The following is a 16,230-nucleotide window of genomic DNA, read 5'->3' on the forward strand; positions in this document are numbered from 1 at the left end:
GGAATCTATGGCTCTGTTATTTAGTAAATAATGTATCTTGGTTTTTCAGCCTCAAGAGGCTATTTAATCTTTCTGTTGCTTCAGGGCATGGCTGGATCATCTTGTATATACACCAACACTTTCCTTTGCTTCAGTGGAAAGAGCACTAGAGTGGGAGTTAGGCGATTTGAGATTTACTTTCTAGGGTTCGTCTGCACATATTATTCTTCATATTTGTGTCTCGGCACCGAGGATGGTATCGGCCACATCTCAGGTGTCCAAAACATGTTTATTGAAACGATGAGTGATTTGGGGCAACTCCACTCCCCCTCTCCCCGTTTCAGCTGTACAATGGATTGGATTAGGGTTTCTTCCGATGACCTGCCATTTGGTCAACGCTTTGCTGTAGTAGTTCAGGTCTCTTAGTCATTTATCGTCTTACCTCCTTATGTAGGTTTTTGGCACAAAAAGTGTAGTATTTAACTTCCATCTTAAATCTGCCTTTCTTCTCTTTTTTGAACATTCTCCTGTCATGCCAGTCCTGGCAAAGTGCAGTCGTGGATGAAGCTGTTTAGGTTTTGTGTGTTTGGGGGTAGTCTAGTTTTCATAAGGGTGGCAAAAGTATTCTTTTTTTTTTTCTATCCCCTGAAAAGGTCTCTGTGTTACCTCTTTTATATAGTGAGCCTTGGTTTATTTGTTGGCTTTAAAATAGCCGATGCACATTATAGCAAAAATATTCCATAGTAGAAAATAAAGTTGAAAGTTCTTTGTCTTTGACGATTGTGTCACGAGTCTAATAGTGTCTTATTTAAGCTCTGTAAATATAGCTAAGATTTAGGTTTTATAGTCGGAATTCCTCCTTAGTAACTGAATGTAACACAATTTTTGCAAACGCCAACCATCACGGAAAGTGTCACTCACCTTTTATGGTCACTATTTTTACAACTGATTTATAGGGTTGACTGTGACGTCTGAGTCCTGGCACTGTAGACCAGGAAGAAAAGAATATGACAATCTTGGCCACAGTCTTTCTTCCAACCCACATCAATCTTACGCCTTAAATGACGATGTCAATATGATTTTGTATATGATCTATATGGTCTTATATTTGGGTGGCCTCGCCGAGTTCTCCTGGATCAGGTGTGTTAGATTACTCTTCGGAAATCATCTTTTCTCATCTTTAAGATGGGGATGACAGCACCCCTCCAAACAGGGTTTTGGTAAAGATGAAAGGAAATAATGTAAAGGAAGCAGGAAGTGGGGGGCTGGCTACTGTAAGCTGCCAGTGAATCAGTGATAGCAGCTTTTCTTACATCGCTGTCACTATTATTAAGTTTGCCCAGAATGTTGAAGGAACCATCACAAGAAGGGCTTTGAGAGATCCATATTCTCCCTCTGGTTAGCTAGTTTACATAGAAATTTTTTCAGAGGTAAGCTGTAATACATGGCAGTGGATGAACCACAGTTGCACCAGAAAACATAGTTTTAATTCAGATGCAGTAACAAAAACATTAGCTAAATCTCCTCCTAAAGCAAGCCTTTTGCGACATGGCTTTTCTTTCCCTATTAAAGAAATATTTTTCCAAAAGAGGAAGGTGAGTATATTTGAAAAAGCGAAGTGGTCAGGCACAATTATTTCTTAAACTACTTAATTTTTTTTGTCTTGATACTGATAACACTGAGAAAATTATCGGCATTCAGCCCAGAATGAGAGCATTCCTAATAGTCTACAGTTCTGAATAAATATAGTATAAACAGAAGAAAGGTACATAATTACTGCATAGAACATGGTTTTCTGTTCTATTTCATAGGCTTTTTTTTTCATTCATAACACCTCAGAAATGCATATTTAATTGTGAGAGATTAAGAATGCCTATTGTTCTTTCAAGCTGTTTGCAGTTTTGATTTTCCCCCCTAACTCAATTTCGCTGAATATCTATGAGTTGCCACATTTTTAGTAAGCAATAACTGTGTCAAGCTGTGCCGACAAAATGTCCCAACATAACTGTTAATAAGCATTGTCATTTTAAGAATGAAACAGTTTAGCTAATGATTTATCCCTTATAATGCAGCACTTGGGGCAGCTGTATGATTTGTCTCTTTAGCAAGTCAAGTAATTTCTTTAACAAAATGTTAAGCACAGATGGGCCATGAGCTGTCAGTTAACTATTATTGTGTCTGCATCTGCTGGCTTTCAATGCACTGTTTTATGTATTCAGTCAGTTACTTAGCTGCAGCTCCGTGAAAAGCCGAACCTACTCTGATTGGCAAATAAAATGTTCATTTGTCTCTTCTTCCTATTGTTTTGTTTTGGTAACACATGTCAGCAGCTCAATTACCCAGTTCATTAACAGCTCCCAAAGGACATGATGGCCAGCCTGTGATAAGAAGGGCAATTGTGGCACATATGGTCAATAATAGCCTCTCTCTTGGTAATTGTAAATAAAAGTCACTTGGCCCTTTTCCTTTCACGAGAACTACTGTTTTCCTGTTCCCTTCAGTGTGCAAATTACCTTTCTTTTTGCCCCGTGCGATCCAATCCCAGTAAATAGAGCCCAGCTTACTGCTTTTAGCGACTTGGAGACTCTGCCTCTTAATTGTAATTATGACTGACTTTTCAGCTCTTGAGGGGGGAAAGTTCTTATCACGGGAGACTATTCTTAGAAAGCTGTTAGCTGATTAATTAGTTAACTAATCAGTTTTCCTAATTGAATAGCAACACATTTTCTTGGGGCTTTCGTCTCTTTCTCTCTCTGCAATGCCCTGGTGGCGGTTACCATGGAGTTTAAAAAAGCCGGTTAAAAAAATTCGCAAATAGAAATGATTTGCAGGGGTGGGGTAAGGAAGCTTACTTGATGGGAGAGATTCGTGTTGTGGAAGGAATTCTCGTTTCACACGTAAGTCTCAAAAGTCTCAAAAGGGTCGAAACTGCTGCCGGGTTAATTTGGGTGGGTGGGTGTCAGGGTCCCTAAGGCGGTAGCTAACATTCCTCCTTCACCTTTCAAGCTTTGCTGAAACAGATAGTTGGGGTGGGACTTTTGGCTCCCTTCGGCAAGATGTTGCTTGTGTCAGGGGAAGAGAAAGGGACACAAGCCTGTTTTCACTTTAAGGTGCCAGCGAATACACCTACTATAGAAATTAATGGTCGCTAGCAGGGCTGCCATGAATGAAGAGAAATAAGCTTTTTTCTTTCTTTTTTCCTCTCTCGCTTTGTTGTTACAAAGGAGGGCTACTCAGTGACCAACAGTGAGGTGGCGGTCGTTGGAAGAGGACTCCACCCACAGAAAGGTCTCTCACCGTAAGGCGATTGAAAATCCAGCTCGGACCTGAGGTTCAGTCCCTGGAACCTTAGGCTACAGGGGTCCTTGGGGGTCGCACAACGCAGCGCCTCGGGGGCAGCTCGGCGTGTTCTGCCAGTCAGCCCTTATCTTAAATAAACACCAATGGTCCAAGTGGTGCATTTAAAAAAAAGTCCTGGGCGACGGAGCACCGGGCGCGCCTCCCCGCACTGGCCCCGCGGCCGGCCCTATCCATACCCAATCTGTACTCTCCTCCCAGGGCGCAGGCACTCGGGGAGTTGTTGAGTGTCAGGGTTTATTTGTGCTGTTTTGATTAGCACCAACCTGGCAGGAGCTTATTTTCCTTCTAATGACCCCGTGCTGTGAGAAGGCGGCTTCCGAGGGAAGGACTTGGGTCAGGGGGGTGGAGAAGAGCCTTACGCTTCTCCGGCCCCCAAATGGGGACTGCTGGGGGCGGCGGGTCTCCATTAGATCGGATGCTCTTTATTAAAGCACCTTTCTGTGCGGAGAGAAAGCCCAGAATATCCTTGTCATGGCACCTTTCTGTGCGGAGAGAAAGCCCAGACTATCCTTGTCATGCGTTGTCCTAACTTTCTTTTTCTTTTTTCTTTCTTTCTATTTTTTTTTTTTTTTTTGCAAAAGGTTCTTGCACTGTCACCTTTGTTTGAGAAGGTGTAGAGGCAATATAAACAAAACAAGACCCTCTGTCCCACAAAAGACCACTGCTTCGTTATAGACCATCTTTCCCAGTTTATCAACTAAGAAAACAAAAATTGCTCAAATCTTAGTTCTGGGTTAGGAATTCTGGGATGTTCAGTTCATTACTTGATAGATTGTTGTGTTGCACACATTGTTTAGAGCTACCTTAGGATTTCGTTGTAAGTCTTGTCTTCTCCCACCACCCCTTCCCACAGTGTGTCTCTTTTCTGTCTGTCTGTCTGTCTATCTATCTATCTATCTATCTATCTATAAACAGAAACAAACAAACAAACAAAACAATGTCTCCAGTTACTTCTTAGCTTGTGAATTAACGTGGAAGAGAAGCTTCCAGGTGCTGAAGTCTCTCAACCGGATTGGATTAACCCCTACTGTGCATCCATTTCAACCTCCCCCCACCCCAGGAAAAAAAAAAAAAACCCACCCTCCCTTTTCTCATCCACTCCGGCTTTCTTTGTGTCTGCTGCTGCCTGCCAGGCAGGTGTCAGAGCTCTGAATGAGGGTAAATGCCCCGTTGATGGATTCCACAGATGGAGCGTGGAAATTGGTAGAATAGGCCTCAGCCACAGGCCATTTCTCGGGATCCAACAAAAGCCTCCAAATAAGTCAACAAAAATCCCAAAGATCACAAAGGGAAAATGTCATTTGTCATTTACTCTGGGTCTGTGAGGGAATATCAGTCTTGCTTCACTCCTCCTGGCTTTCACCCGAGTAAACACGAGAGAGGTCATTCACATCTCTCTCAGTGTAAAAGGGCTACTTCAGATCAGAGAACAGTTAGTTGTCCCATTGTCCCCTTCATGTTGAACGGCGAGACTCACAAACACAGGAGGCATTCTGCAATTAGCCTCGTAGGTGCATCAAACTTCGCGCTGACCTGTTAGAGACCTTATGGAATATACCTATGAAGTACCTTAGAACTGAGACACAGGATGAGATGACCTCATGGACTTTTATTTTTATCCTTTATCTATTTATTTTGAGTCATCGCAAGCCAGCTTTGAGTACAAACACTGACGGGTCTAGCTTGGAAAGGTTAATGCAGACCAAAAGACCATTTGATTTGGTCCGAGGCCGTCTTAGAGTAAGTGACCGTCAACTAAGGAAGTTCAGCCTCAATACCCGCGGAGAGAGATCCCCCACCTCCTCTCCCGTCTGTAAAACACTTTGTATTATATCTGGGGCAACCATAGAGTTTAAATGATTGTCATGTTTTGATTCTTTAATTATTCAAATGAAAGGTCTTGCTGAGAAGAAAGACAGTGTGCCAAATTCATGCTTGTGAATTATTTTGTTTCTCCATTTTTTGCCTGTCTCCTATCTCTGAGTTATATTCGTCTGGAAATCAATAATTATAGAATTCCACGTGACTAAATCCCTATACAATCGAGGTAAGATCTCGTGTATAATGGCGTTCACTAGGATGAAATATTTCCTGAGGCTACAGGAGAGGTCAAAAGGGGTTAACGGACAAAGACATACTGTCTAATTCTGTAATTCCTTCTTTAATTAGACTTCATGGTTGGTCCACTGGTGGTGATACTTCAGCCTTCTCCTCCCAGTTTGATTTGTTTCTGAAGGAAGAATTTGTAATCCTGTGGGGGTATCATTGTTGCCCATGCCTGATCCCCCACCCCCCAACTCCCCTTTTTTTTACTGACGGTGTTCATTTTTTCAAGGTTATTCTTGGAAGTTAATGTGAAGTCATTGGGATAACTAAAGCTGCAGTTCCCAAGGCTGAAAATAGCACAAGATAGAAAAAGAAGAAATGAATTTGCTTATAAAGCAGAGTAGAAACACTCAGCACATGGTGCGATGTAATATTTCCTGTGGGTTTCTGTTGAACAACTTGTGAATAATCAACAGATTTCAAGTAATTTATTCCTGCACTCTTATCTAAAAATAACTTGAAATAGGGATGTAAATACCCTAAATAAATATTGACTGCTTTGTATGATACAGTAATGGTGAGTATATGTCATTATAAATTAATTAAAACCCACAAAACTGTCTGACAAAAAGAGAGAATTCTAATGTAAAGTAAGGACTTGAATTAATAATAATGCATAAATATTAGTTTATCAAGGGTAATAAAAGTACCACACTAACGCAAGATGCTGATAATAAGGGAAAAAATGGCTGAAGGAAGAAGAGAGGAGGTAGATTCAAACTCTATTTTCTGCTCAATATTTTAAATTTAAAACTGCTCTAAAAATTTGAATTTGAGATTTTTTACAGCTCTTGATATTTTTTCACTAAAATGTCTTTAATACCCCAAATAGAAGACTTTAGTAAAGATAGAAAATGAGTGATCAGGCCAACTGTTTGTGAATAATAGTATGTTCTAGATTGACCTTGGATTTTAGAACCAGGGTTCTGTGATGATTCTTATACTTGCTAATAGTCAGACTGTTTTGACTTTTTAAATCCATTCGCTATCTTGGCAAATGGAATCTGCTTAGTGCATTATTGTCGCTTAATAATTATACCTTGACTATATAGAGTTCAATACGTGTTCATTGAATTGCACTGAATTAGAACAATTGTTTGATTTGGTATATAATATTGATCGAACTGTCTTATTTCTGTAAATTTCATTTGAGTCTAGAAAGTTTTTGAAAATTTGGGACAAATGAGATCAAGAGTAGCAATATGCATTGGAATTCCCATTTTGTTTTGTTTCTGGTATTCCTCTTCAAAAGGACTGTGTGTGTGAGAGAGAGACAGAGACAGAGACAGAGACAGAGACAGAGAAGAGATATTAAGGAAATCAACACCTATTAAGGACACACCAGGCTGGAAGAAAAAAGTTTGTTCTTTGAAGTCCCATAGACCAGGGTCAAATCCTAGCTTCCTGAACTGTGTGACCTGAACAACTTCTCTGAGTCTGTTTCCTTTTTCTGTAGAATGAGATAAATATTTACTTCACAGAGTTTTCGTGCAGTTACCTGGGGAAAGTAGAGAAATTCTCATTCTCATAGTAAGGTTTGCTCCAGATTCATTGGCAACATTGAGGTAAACTAATGTATAAGAGAATAGATTGTGAAGAGGTTTCGGTAATTGAGTCAAAACTTTCAAAGCCTGGTAAGAATATAGATTGGGATATAATGTGAGAATTGTCATGCAATTTAAAGCAATAAAATGTCAACTTAAAAGAGAGCACGTATTATGAATTTTCTTATGAGGGTAATTCTGGAATTTGAAGTTGGATTAATATTTCTATTAATGAATAATAAAGCAAACTTTGTGAAGGCACGTGTAGAATATGATTGAGCAACTTAAATTTTAATTGAAAATTTCCCCTTAGTATTAAAACTGGGCAGGAGATGTAGTCCAAAGAGATTATACTGCTGAGGAGATTATATTTAATCTAGTTGCTTTATCCTGGCAATTTATTGCTCATTTAGATAACTGTCTTGCTAACCCTGCTTGCAGTTCCCAAGTCAAAGCATTAGATATTCTGCACAGAAAAATATATAATTTCTTTTTGTCAAGCTGTCTAAAAAAACATTGTTTTTACTTCGGTGTACTTTTTACTAAGATTACATACTTTGTGTCTAGTATCTAATTTGTTCTAGTATCTTGAGTAACATTGAATATGTAAAACAGGTGAACTTCAATGAAATGATTCCCTTTGTGCTGTTAAGTTTAAGTTTTAGATTTGTTTTTGGTAAAAACTGAATGATTCAGATTCAGGGCATTGTCAATCATGTCCTGTGGAAATAATGAATTTTATTCCTATTGAGTGATTTAAGAAATAGTATTTCCATTTTTAGAAATAGCTAGTATTCCTTAGCTGGTAGATTAATCTTGGGTTGCTGACTTGACATATTTTAAAGCCCACATCATTTTGAGGTTTGCAGATGGAAAAAAGTTAGAATTAACTTGCAAGATTGTGGCTTCATATTGCCAAAAATGATCAGTCTTTAATCACTAGTTTTTGGTAGTACTTTGTCTTTTTTTTTTTTTAATCACAATCTTCTTGGAAAAAATTTGATAATTATTTCCCAGAAAAATGCAGTTATACTTGCAAGAAATTCCAAATAATTTTAGAGGATTCGCAGACCCCCCAAAGCTCATTAAAATAGATGGAAGACTCCTGAGAGTACAATTTCCATTTAAGAATATAAAATAGTGGCAGAACAATCAGTGTTAGTTAAAACTTAAGTTTTACCTGGCACTTTCATGTATTTAACAGGTATTTATTGAGCACCTACTATGTTCTGAGGCTTCCAGCAGTGAACAAGGAAGAGAACAAGCCTTTAGCTTACACAGTTTATATTCTGGGAGACGCCGATTGTTAGGGTGAAACGCAGTGGTCTTGACCCTCAGAATTAGCTCTTGCTGGTACTTGTAAATCTAAGCAACCCTTTTTCTTCAGGAGCCAGAGATGATTTTGATTAATTGACCTGACAGTGCATGGCACATCATATTTACTTGGAAGGATTTAATAACCCCAGAGATTCCCAAAGGAATCATGAAAATTTCCACATACTATTATCCTAATGGGATCATAGTAAGAGAAAGTCCAAGCAGTGATTTAAGTTTTTCGCAGGCAGAGGAAGCTTCTGGTTAGTCCTTAAACACTGTTAAATTTTTCACCTAACTTCACATTAGAAAGAAAAGCCAGGGCAACAGAGACCAGAAACATGGCAGGAAAACATTATATGGAAATGTATTGTCCTCTTAGGGAAATAAATAGTTTGTTTCTGGGGGCACATATTATTTTTAATTTAAAAAATGTAGGCAAGCAATTATTTTTTTTTTTTAAATAAATTGTGGCAGGAAATATTTTCTGTACTTGAGAATTTTGAGTGGGAACAGAATAGTTAAATTGGAATATTGTGTAACGGTGGTTCTCAAAATATTTCTGTGATTGGTAAAGTCATCATTAATCACATGATATTAGAAATGCAAATTCTTGGAGCGCACCCTAGACTTATGGATCAGACATTGGGAAGGGGAGCAGCAATCCGTGTTTCAACAAGCTTTTCAGGTGATTCTCATGCTTCAAAAGTTTGAGAAACACTGCTTTCCAATTAGGAACAAGCTATTGCTCTTGAAATCTGGCTCACATTTATCACACACATGTACATGTGAGAGTTATTGGTAAGTTTCAAAATTCATAACACAATGTATGACACATTTCTTACCATGTTAAGACTCCTTTAAGATATTCCCCTACTTCAAGAAAGTCTATTTTTTTAAGTTAATACAAAAATATCCTAAAAGTTAATCCTGAAATGTTCTACAATTAATTTTTATCAAATTAGACTATTTTATATTAAATTAGATAACAGAGCTGAAAAACGAAGCATAATGGCTAACATACAGTAGATGCCGTATATATCATAGTTCCCTTTTGCTTCTATGCACAGGCATTTGTTTTTTAAAATTCGTCATATATTTTGTCTCTTAATTTCAAGTGTTTGCATATGAATAACATGTAAAGTATTAAAATATTAGAAAACTTAACATTGTGTTTCTGGGTTATTTCAGATGTGCACCCTTTGGGGCAGCTTATAATTTATGCTGAAGTAGAATGAAAGTTTAGATTTCTGTAGGGCAGAGTTAAGTTTGAGCGGAAGATGCAAGAGAATTAGTTAGTAGCCTAAGAGATGCTGCGTTTTCACGTTGCCTCTAGCGCCACCCGCATTTCCCAGAATCCACCGCCAGTCCAAGGGCACAAATGATAACCTTCAAGTCGACATTGATAATCCACAGTTTTCCGGCTTTCCTTCCTCCCTTGCTGAGCGCACACTTCAGCCCCTTCCCCAGAGGGTCCCCCGGCTACTTGGGGGAGTTTTCCGAGCACATTTGGACGTGCTCTCAAGAGCGAGGCTGCTCGGGTTCCTGTGCGGCGCTGTTTAGAGTCTGTGGCCTGATGACCCTCTGACGGCCCTCTGTCCCTGCCCCAACGTCCAGGGCCTCTGGGAGAGGCTGCCGTGCTGCCCAGAGCCCTGTGTCTGGTGCACCCTCAAGCTGCTGAACCCTCTATAGGACAACAGAGGCTCTGTCGCTGTCACAGTGCATAGACACTGTTTGGGATTCTGTGAATTTCTCTCTAGCTTCCCAGCTCCTCCTCCTTTCCTAGGTACCTACACACAGGTAATGGTACCTCTCCTTCCCCAGTGCTTATCCATACAGGTGATTTCATGCTCTGCTGGGGAGGGGACCACAGCAGGCCTGGCTCTAGGGACAGAGCTGTGCTGTCGCCCCCGGCCCCGCGCTCAGAAGGGCCCTATGCTTGGATTTATGCTCTGTTGTTGCCATTTTGAAGTTTTTGAACACGAGGTCCCATGCCGTATTCCTCAAATGAGGCAGTGGTCCTGGGAAGATGCCCGCCTGTTCGGCAGAACCCCAGACTCTGAGATTCAGTTTGGGGGCAATTTATTAGACTATGCCTGCTTCTTCCTGAGTCCCTTCTTGAGATTTGCACTTACAGTATCCAAACTCTGAGATACTAGATTTAAACATGATTTTTTTTTTAATAGGAGCAGTAGAGCCTATAAATTTATAGGAATCTGCACTAGTTTACTATTATTGCCTTTTTAGATCTAAGTGAATTTTGAAATATTTATTTAAAGATCATTTTCGTTAACAGATTTCCTTGTGTAAAAGTTGGTGAAAGTTTATCGGGAACCAAATTGTGTTTCCTTTATTAAACATGAATTGAATTACCCATCAAATGCTAAGGATGAGGGTCCTAAAATTGTGATAAGACCTGTCCCTGTTTTCTAGGAGCTCATCATGGTGCCTAGAATGACAGATGCGGAGAGTGATTACTTCTGCCTGGAGGGCTGGGAGATAGGGTAGGGGAAGAGATTAAACACTGTTTAATAATATAAGACCGCAAGGTGGGGCTTGGTGTCTGAACTCTGTCTGAGACTCTGTCTGAACCCTTGGGTCACTCTGTCTGTGACCCTTGTGGCTTGGTCACACTTGTTTCTGATTCATGGTTTGTCACATTTCCCTCCTGTGCCTTTAGCCTCGGCACCCCAGTCGGACGAAGGCTCTGACATTGACTCTGAACCAGATTTGCCCCTGAAGAGGAAACAGCGCAGGAGCCGGACCACGTTCACTGCGGAACAGCTCGAAGAACTGGAACGCGCTTTCGAGAGAACCCACTACCCGGATATCTACACCAGGGAGGAGCTGGCGCAGAGGGCGAAGCTCACCGAGGCCCGAGTGCAGGTACTGCCCTCCGCGCCCCCACACCCCGCTTCATATCCCCCCGGGCGGGAAACCGAAAGGGTCTTCTCGTTTACAGCATATGCTAAACCAAGAAAATGGGTATATTAGGCGTGGAGCTTCTTTGTGAATTGAAGTCTCTAGCATTGTAGCGAGTTCCTTCCTTTGTCTCTAATGCCTTCTTCCTATTTTGCCTTTCATGATAATTTCATGACCTCTGTTTTCTTTTTATGTTCATTTGGCTGGTTCAACCTCCTCCCAATCCGTCCCTTTAGTTTTTGGTATGTGTATTGTATGCAGCAGTGACTCACTTGCTAACCAGTCAGAAATTTCTTTTTTTCTTAATAGGTTGGGAAGTCCAGTTAAATTTGTCGACATGATGGCTATATTTGGCATTTGACACAAGTATTTTATATCGATTCTAAAATGTGATCTATTGAATTTGCTTTTTTTTTTTTTTTGGTATTCTCAGTTCTTTTTGTATTTATGAAAATGTGCCTTCTTATTTTAGAATTTGGTTATTATTACTAGGAGAATATGATTATATCAGATAAAACACAGAGAAGTGTGTTAATTCATGCTATTCACTCATCATTTCAAGAATCCTAATGATGGACTTTGGGGTGATACAAGATAATAGCAAGCCAATTTTGAGTGGTTCCTCTGTGCCAGGCATTGTTCCAAGTGCTTTACATGAATTAGCCCATGTACTTGTCATTAAAACCCTAGGTAGGCAGGAATTACTACCCTCAATTTATATTTCAGACTATTTAAATAACTACCTAAAGTTATATCACTCATAAATTAGAGAAGTAATTGGATTCCATACACTTCCTTTCTATGGCCTTTCAATTACGAAATGTGAATAAGGTGAAATCCCTTCCTTTAAAGATTTCATTGTCTAGGAGCCTTTCAAGTAACTATATTGTTCCGAAAACAGTTTGAGATACCTTTTGAACTCTTTGAAGTACAGATGACAATTGAACAATATGAGGGTTAGTAGTTCTGACCCCTGCTCAGTCTAATATTCTTACATAAATCGCGGCTCCAGAAAAACTTAGCTCCAGGCGTCCATGGGGGATTGGTTCCAGGCCCCGCCCCTTCCCCCCTAGAGTATCAAAATCTGAGCATATGCTCAAGTCCCCTGTACAAAACGGTATAGATCAGTGCATACAGTTGACCCTTCGCATCCGCAGGCTCCCAGCGACAGGCTGAAAACACTACAGGTATTTACTGAAAACATCTGCGTGTGAGTGGACCCTCACGGTTCAAACTTGTGTTCAGGAGTCAATGGCACTGTGGACCCTCTGGAAAAGGCAGTTTTGGTCTAATATCTTTCTATTGAGTGATGTTTTTATCATGAATAATGAATGTCCCCCTCAAGGTAGTAAAGCATTGTTTGAAAGATTACAAATGTCTTAGGGTATCCTAGGACTCCTTAATGCCCCAGAAGTCATGTTACTTTATCTGGAAATGTGTTGTTTCAAGATACTCGACTGTCATAGTCAAAATGAAGCTGGAGACTCAGCAGTGAAATGGTCAGTTGATACGTTCTCTAGAGTGATCAACACTTTTTCACATGTAGCTAATTACCTCTCCAATTATATAATTTTCATAAATAACTTTTTCCAGGCTGCAGAGCCTAGGCGGAGGAGTTGTCTTTTTCAAATTGACTTTCCATATGATCATCACAGTGCTAGGAAAGTCAAGGAATGCTGAGATGAATTAACACAGGTCTCTCAAGGAGCTATACAATCTGATATGGGTACTAAAGTAAACGTAAATAATTTTAAAACAAAGCAGCAGTGGTAAGTTCCATAAGAAAGAGACAAAGCAAGTACGTGTGGGGAAGAGCAAAGGACGAGGTCTTGTTGGAGTAAACAAGAGAGGCTCACGAAGAAGGCAGAGTTAGGCTGGGCTTTTGAGGCTATAAATATTCACTGGACAGGGCAGGTGGGGAGAGTAGATTATGAGTAAGGGGGGATAAGATGAGCGAAAGCGCACAGAGTTGGAAGCACATTAGTTTCATACCGGATGACCTTTCCTTTTCACTCATGTCGAGAAAACGGTGAATAGTTCAGTCTGGTCGGAGGGTGGGGAGCGGTGGGTGGCAGAAGGAATATGGTTGCGAACCAAGGCCGAGGCCATCCTGTGGAAGGCTTGGGTCTCAGGTGCGCCCGCTCACACTTGCCGTGATAGGCAGGGAAGCTGTGGGCATGAAATAGGTCAGTGGCAGTGGGGATGGAAGAGTAAAGATGGTGGTGAGAGATGTTCAGAGGTGGGATGTAGGCAGCCGATTGTGTAAGCTGGAGATGGGTGGAAGGGTGAGTGAAGGGGAAGTAGCAGAATCGCTGAGGTTTGTAGCGTAGATGTTTACTGTGGGTACTATTTGATCCCTCTTCCTGTTACATTGTAGTACAGAGTTCCCTCCCAGAAATGACCACCTCTAACCACAATCATGTTTATAATATACATATATTATTACATAATAATGTATAGTATACATATTATAATATTATATATAACAATTATCATACATATCAAATCTATTTTGCCTTTATTGTAGTTCTATAATTACCTGGTTTAAATGTGAACTAAAGTTCATTTACGGCTCCATTCTTTCAGTAACCCTTTAATGAGTGCCCACTGTATCCCAGGATTTGGTACCTGTACTCCATGGCTGGCCAAGCCCACCTTCTGGGTCTGTCATTAAGCCACGTTGGATGCCAGCTCTGGAACTCAGAGTCAAAATATAAACATTGATTTTAAATGAATTAAACAAAGAGAGTGATTGAAAACTGAAAAGAGTGTCCAATGTTGCTGTGCCTCATTCTTGCCTTTGCCAAAGATGAGGATGGGGACAGAACACATCCCAAGCCCGTGCAGCTCGTGCAGGGCCTAGCATGCACTCTGGCTCAATGAATGTCAAAGGAGAATAAGAATGGCCCATTAACTTCCGGAGGACATGGGATCAGACCAATAAAGAGTGGTTCATATTTTTCTATACAGCGACCTCCTCTCCAAGCAGGCCCCTCATTAACCTAACAGCTGTCCTAATGTGGCTTTAACCCGGTGACTCTTTACATTCCTTAATGGCTTCATTAGTTCCCTTGAGACACATCATGTCCTGCACCACCGCTATGATCTACAGCCTAACAAATTCCCTACAACACCCAGCATATGGATCTTTTACTGAACCCAGCAGGAAAAAGAAGGGAGTAGTTAATCACTGATTAAAATGCCAGAACAAAATCCTTTAGTTTTTAGAAGGATCTGGGAAAGCAGTAGCCAAGTCAGCTCAGTTTGCGTGATAGCCAGAAAGTGCGAGTTAGTTTAATTTGGGGCACCTGGGAAAACCAAACACCAAATCAAAAAAGCAAAAAGCAAAAAACAAAAAACCCAAACACATTCCATTCCATTTTTTTTTTTTTTCTTGAGGAAAAATATCTTCAAGTTCTTCTGGAGAGAGATGAGACTAAAACTATAATAACTTAGGCCTTTGTCGGTATTTCCTAAAATTTTGTATGGACAGTAGCTACATTGTGTTTATCATAACCAAATCTGAAAACATAGCCTAAGAATTGTTGTACACCAGAGACTAATAATTTACCTAACTTACTTCCTTGGTAGCTTTTATTTTGCAAATAGTGGCAAGCATTTCGGTTTTGTGTGGAAGATGACTTGTAAATATTTATGATGTGCAAAAAGTGTTGGTAAATATGTCATCGAAGAACTCCAAGTATCATTCTTTTTTATCACCAAGATAAAATTGGACCCAGGGAAGGAAGCTGCTTATAGAAATAGCATTTAACGAGGAGTCAGAAGATGGGGGTTGTGCCTTAGCTTGCCCAAAGCGTTTTGTTGAGCAAGTCGCTTAATTCTGCTGTAATTGTTGTAATCCTCATGTGCCTGAGGGCTTTTTTTTTTTTTTTTTTCAATTTTGAAATTTGCATAGGTTAAATAAGATGATCTTAGTCTGGGTTTGTGGACAATCATGCACGACTTTAGGAGACTTGAGATTTGTACATGAATTTTGTGAATTTTGTGTGTGTGTGTGTGTGTGTGTGTGTGTGTGTGTGTGTGTACGTGTGTGTACAAGACATTATCTGAGAAGAGGGCCTCTGGCTCTTATCATATTCTCAAATACCACCTCCTGTCCCCCAGTTAAAAACTACTAGGATGCATGATCTCAGGACCCTGCTAGCCTCAGTAATTCGGGATTCTCGGGGAAGCCCGATGGTGACTTAAAACCATTTAACAGATACGCATAGTTCAGAAGCTAAGGTAGGTATGGCCTAGTTGACCCTGAATTCCATAGCGAAGCAAAAAGATGGTCATTCTGCAATTTGCTGCAGGACCTTGCTCTTGGAAAGTGCGGAGATGCAGGTGGGTATACTTGTGTGTGCGCCCGTGGGCCTCTCACACTGCTGGGAGGATGGCGTTTCTCCTCATCAACCAGGCTTACCCTCTCCCGAACTTGAGCGCTACACATGGCCACAAGGACAGTGGGGCTGGGACTGTGTGATCTGAAGAGAGAGGGGGCAGAATGAATGAGAAGGTCCAGGGAAATCAGCAGCTTGTCCTGAATTCACCTACTTGGAAAGTACTGTATTTGGCATTGTAGCTTTAGCACCAAATCTAGTGTTTAATCAGGCATTTATAATCTTGTTATGAATTCAATTTCTAAGGATTAAGTACTACATTCTTTCTCTATTTTTTCAAATTGCATTTGAAATAACCTATCTGGAATAACGTGAGTTAGATTGCCTTTGAGGACCACACCTAAAAAGTGAACCAGTAATTTATGGACAGGCAAAATTAGGCTTACACCATGGTGCAATTAGTGCTAATCCATGAAACTTGGAAGCAAATTTGACCTATGTCTCCCTTCAAGCCGAACTTGCTTTCAATTATTTGAGGTGTTATTTGCGCACTTTCCTGTTTGTTCATGGGCGCAAAAGGCTTTGGCTGTAGGCCATAGAGCTAAGAAAACAAAGCAAGGCTTCAATTCTTGAATTTCTCAGACAGAGGTGGCAATGTGACA

General features: G+C 40.4%; 1 protein-coding gene across 4 annotated transcripts in view; it reads left to right on the forward strand.

Annotated features, from left to right (window-relative positions):
* PAX3 (paired box 3) overlaps positions 1–16,230 on the forward strand; it is a 91,188-nt gene that overhangs the window by 50,357 nt on the left and 24,601 nt on the right. For all 4 annotated transcript variants that reach the window (XM_036237694.1, XM_016156658.2, XM_036237695.1 and 1 more), the window contains exon 5: positions 10,984–11,189. In XM_036237694.1, coding sequence (XP_036093587.1) covers positions 10,984–11,189 — 206 coding nt within the window. The remainder of the gene's footprint in view (positions 1–10,983; positions 11,190–16,230) is intronic.

This window comes from Rousettus aegyptiacus, unplaced genomic scaffold (assembly GCF_014176215.1).
Source record: "Rousettus aegyptiacus isolate mRouAeg1 unplaced genomic scaffold, mRouAeg1.p scaffold_m13_p_2, whole genome shotgun sequence".
NCBI classification, from domain to species: domain Eukaryota; kingdom Metazoa; phylum Chordata; class Mammalia; order Chiroptera; family Pteropodidae; genus Rousettus; species Rousettus aegyptiacus.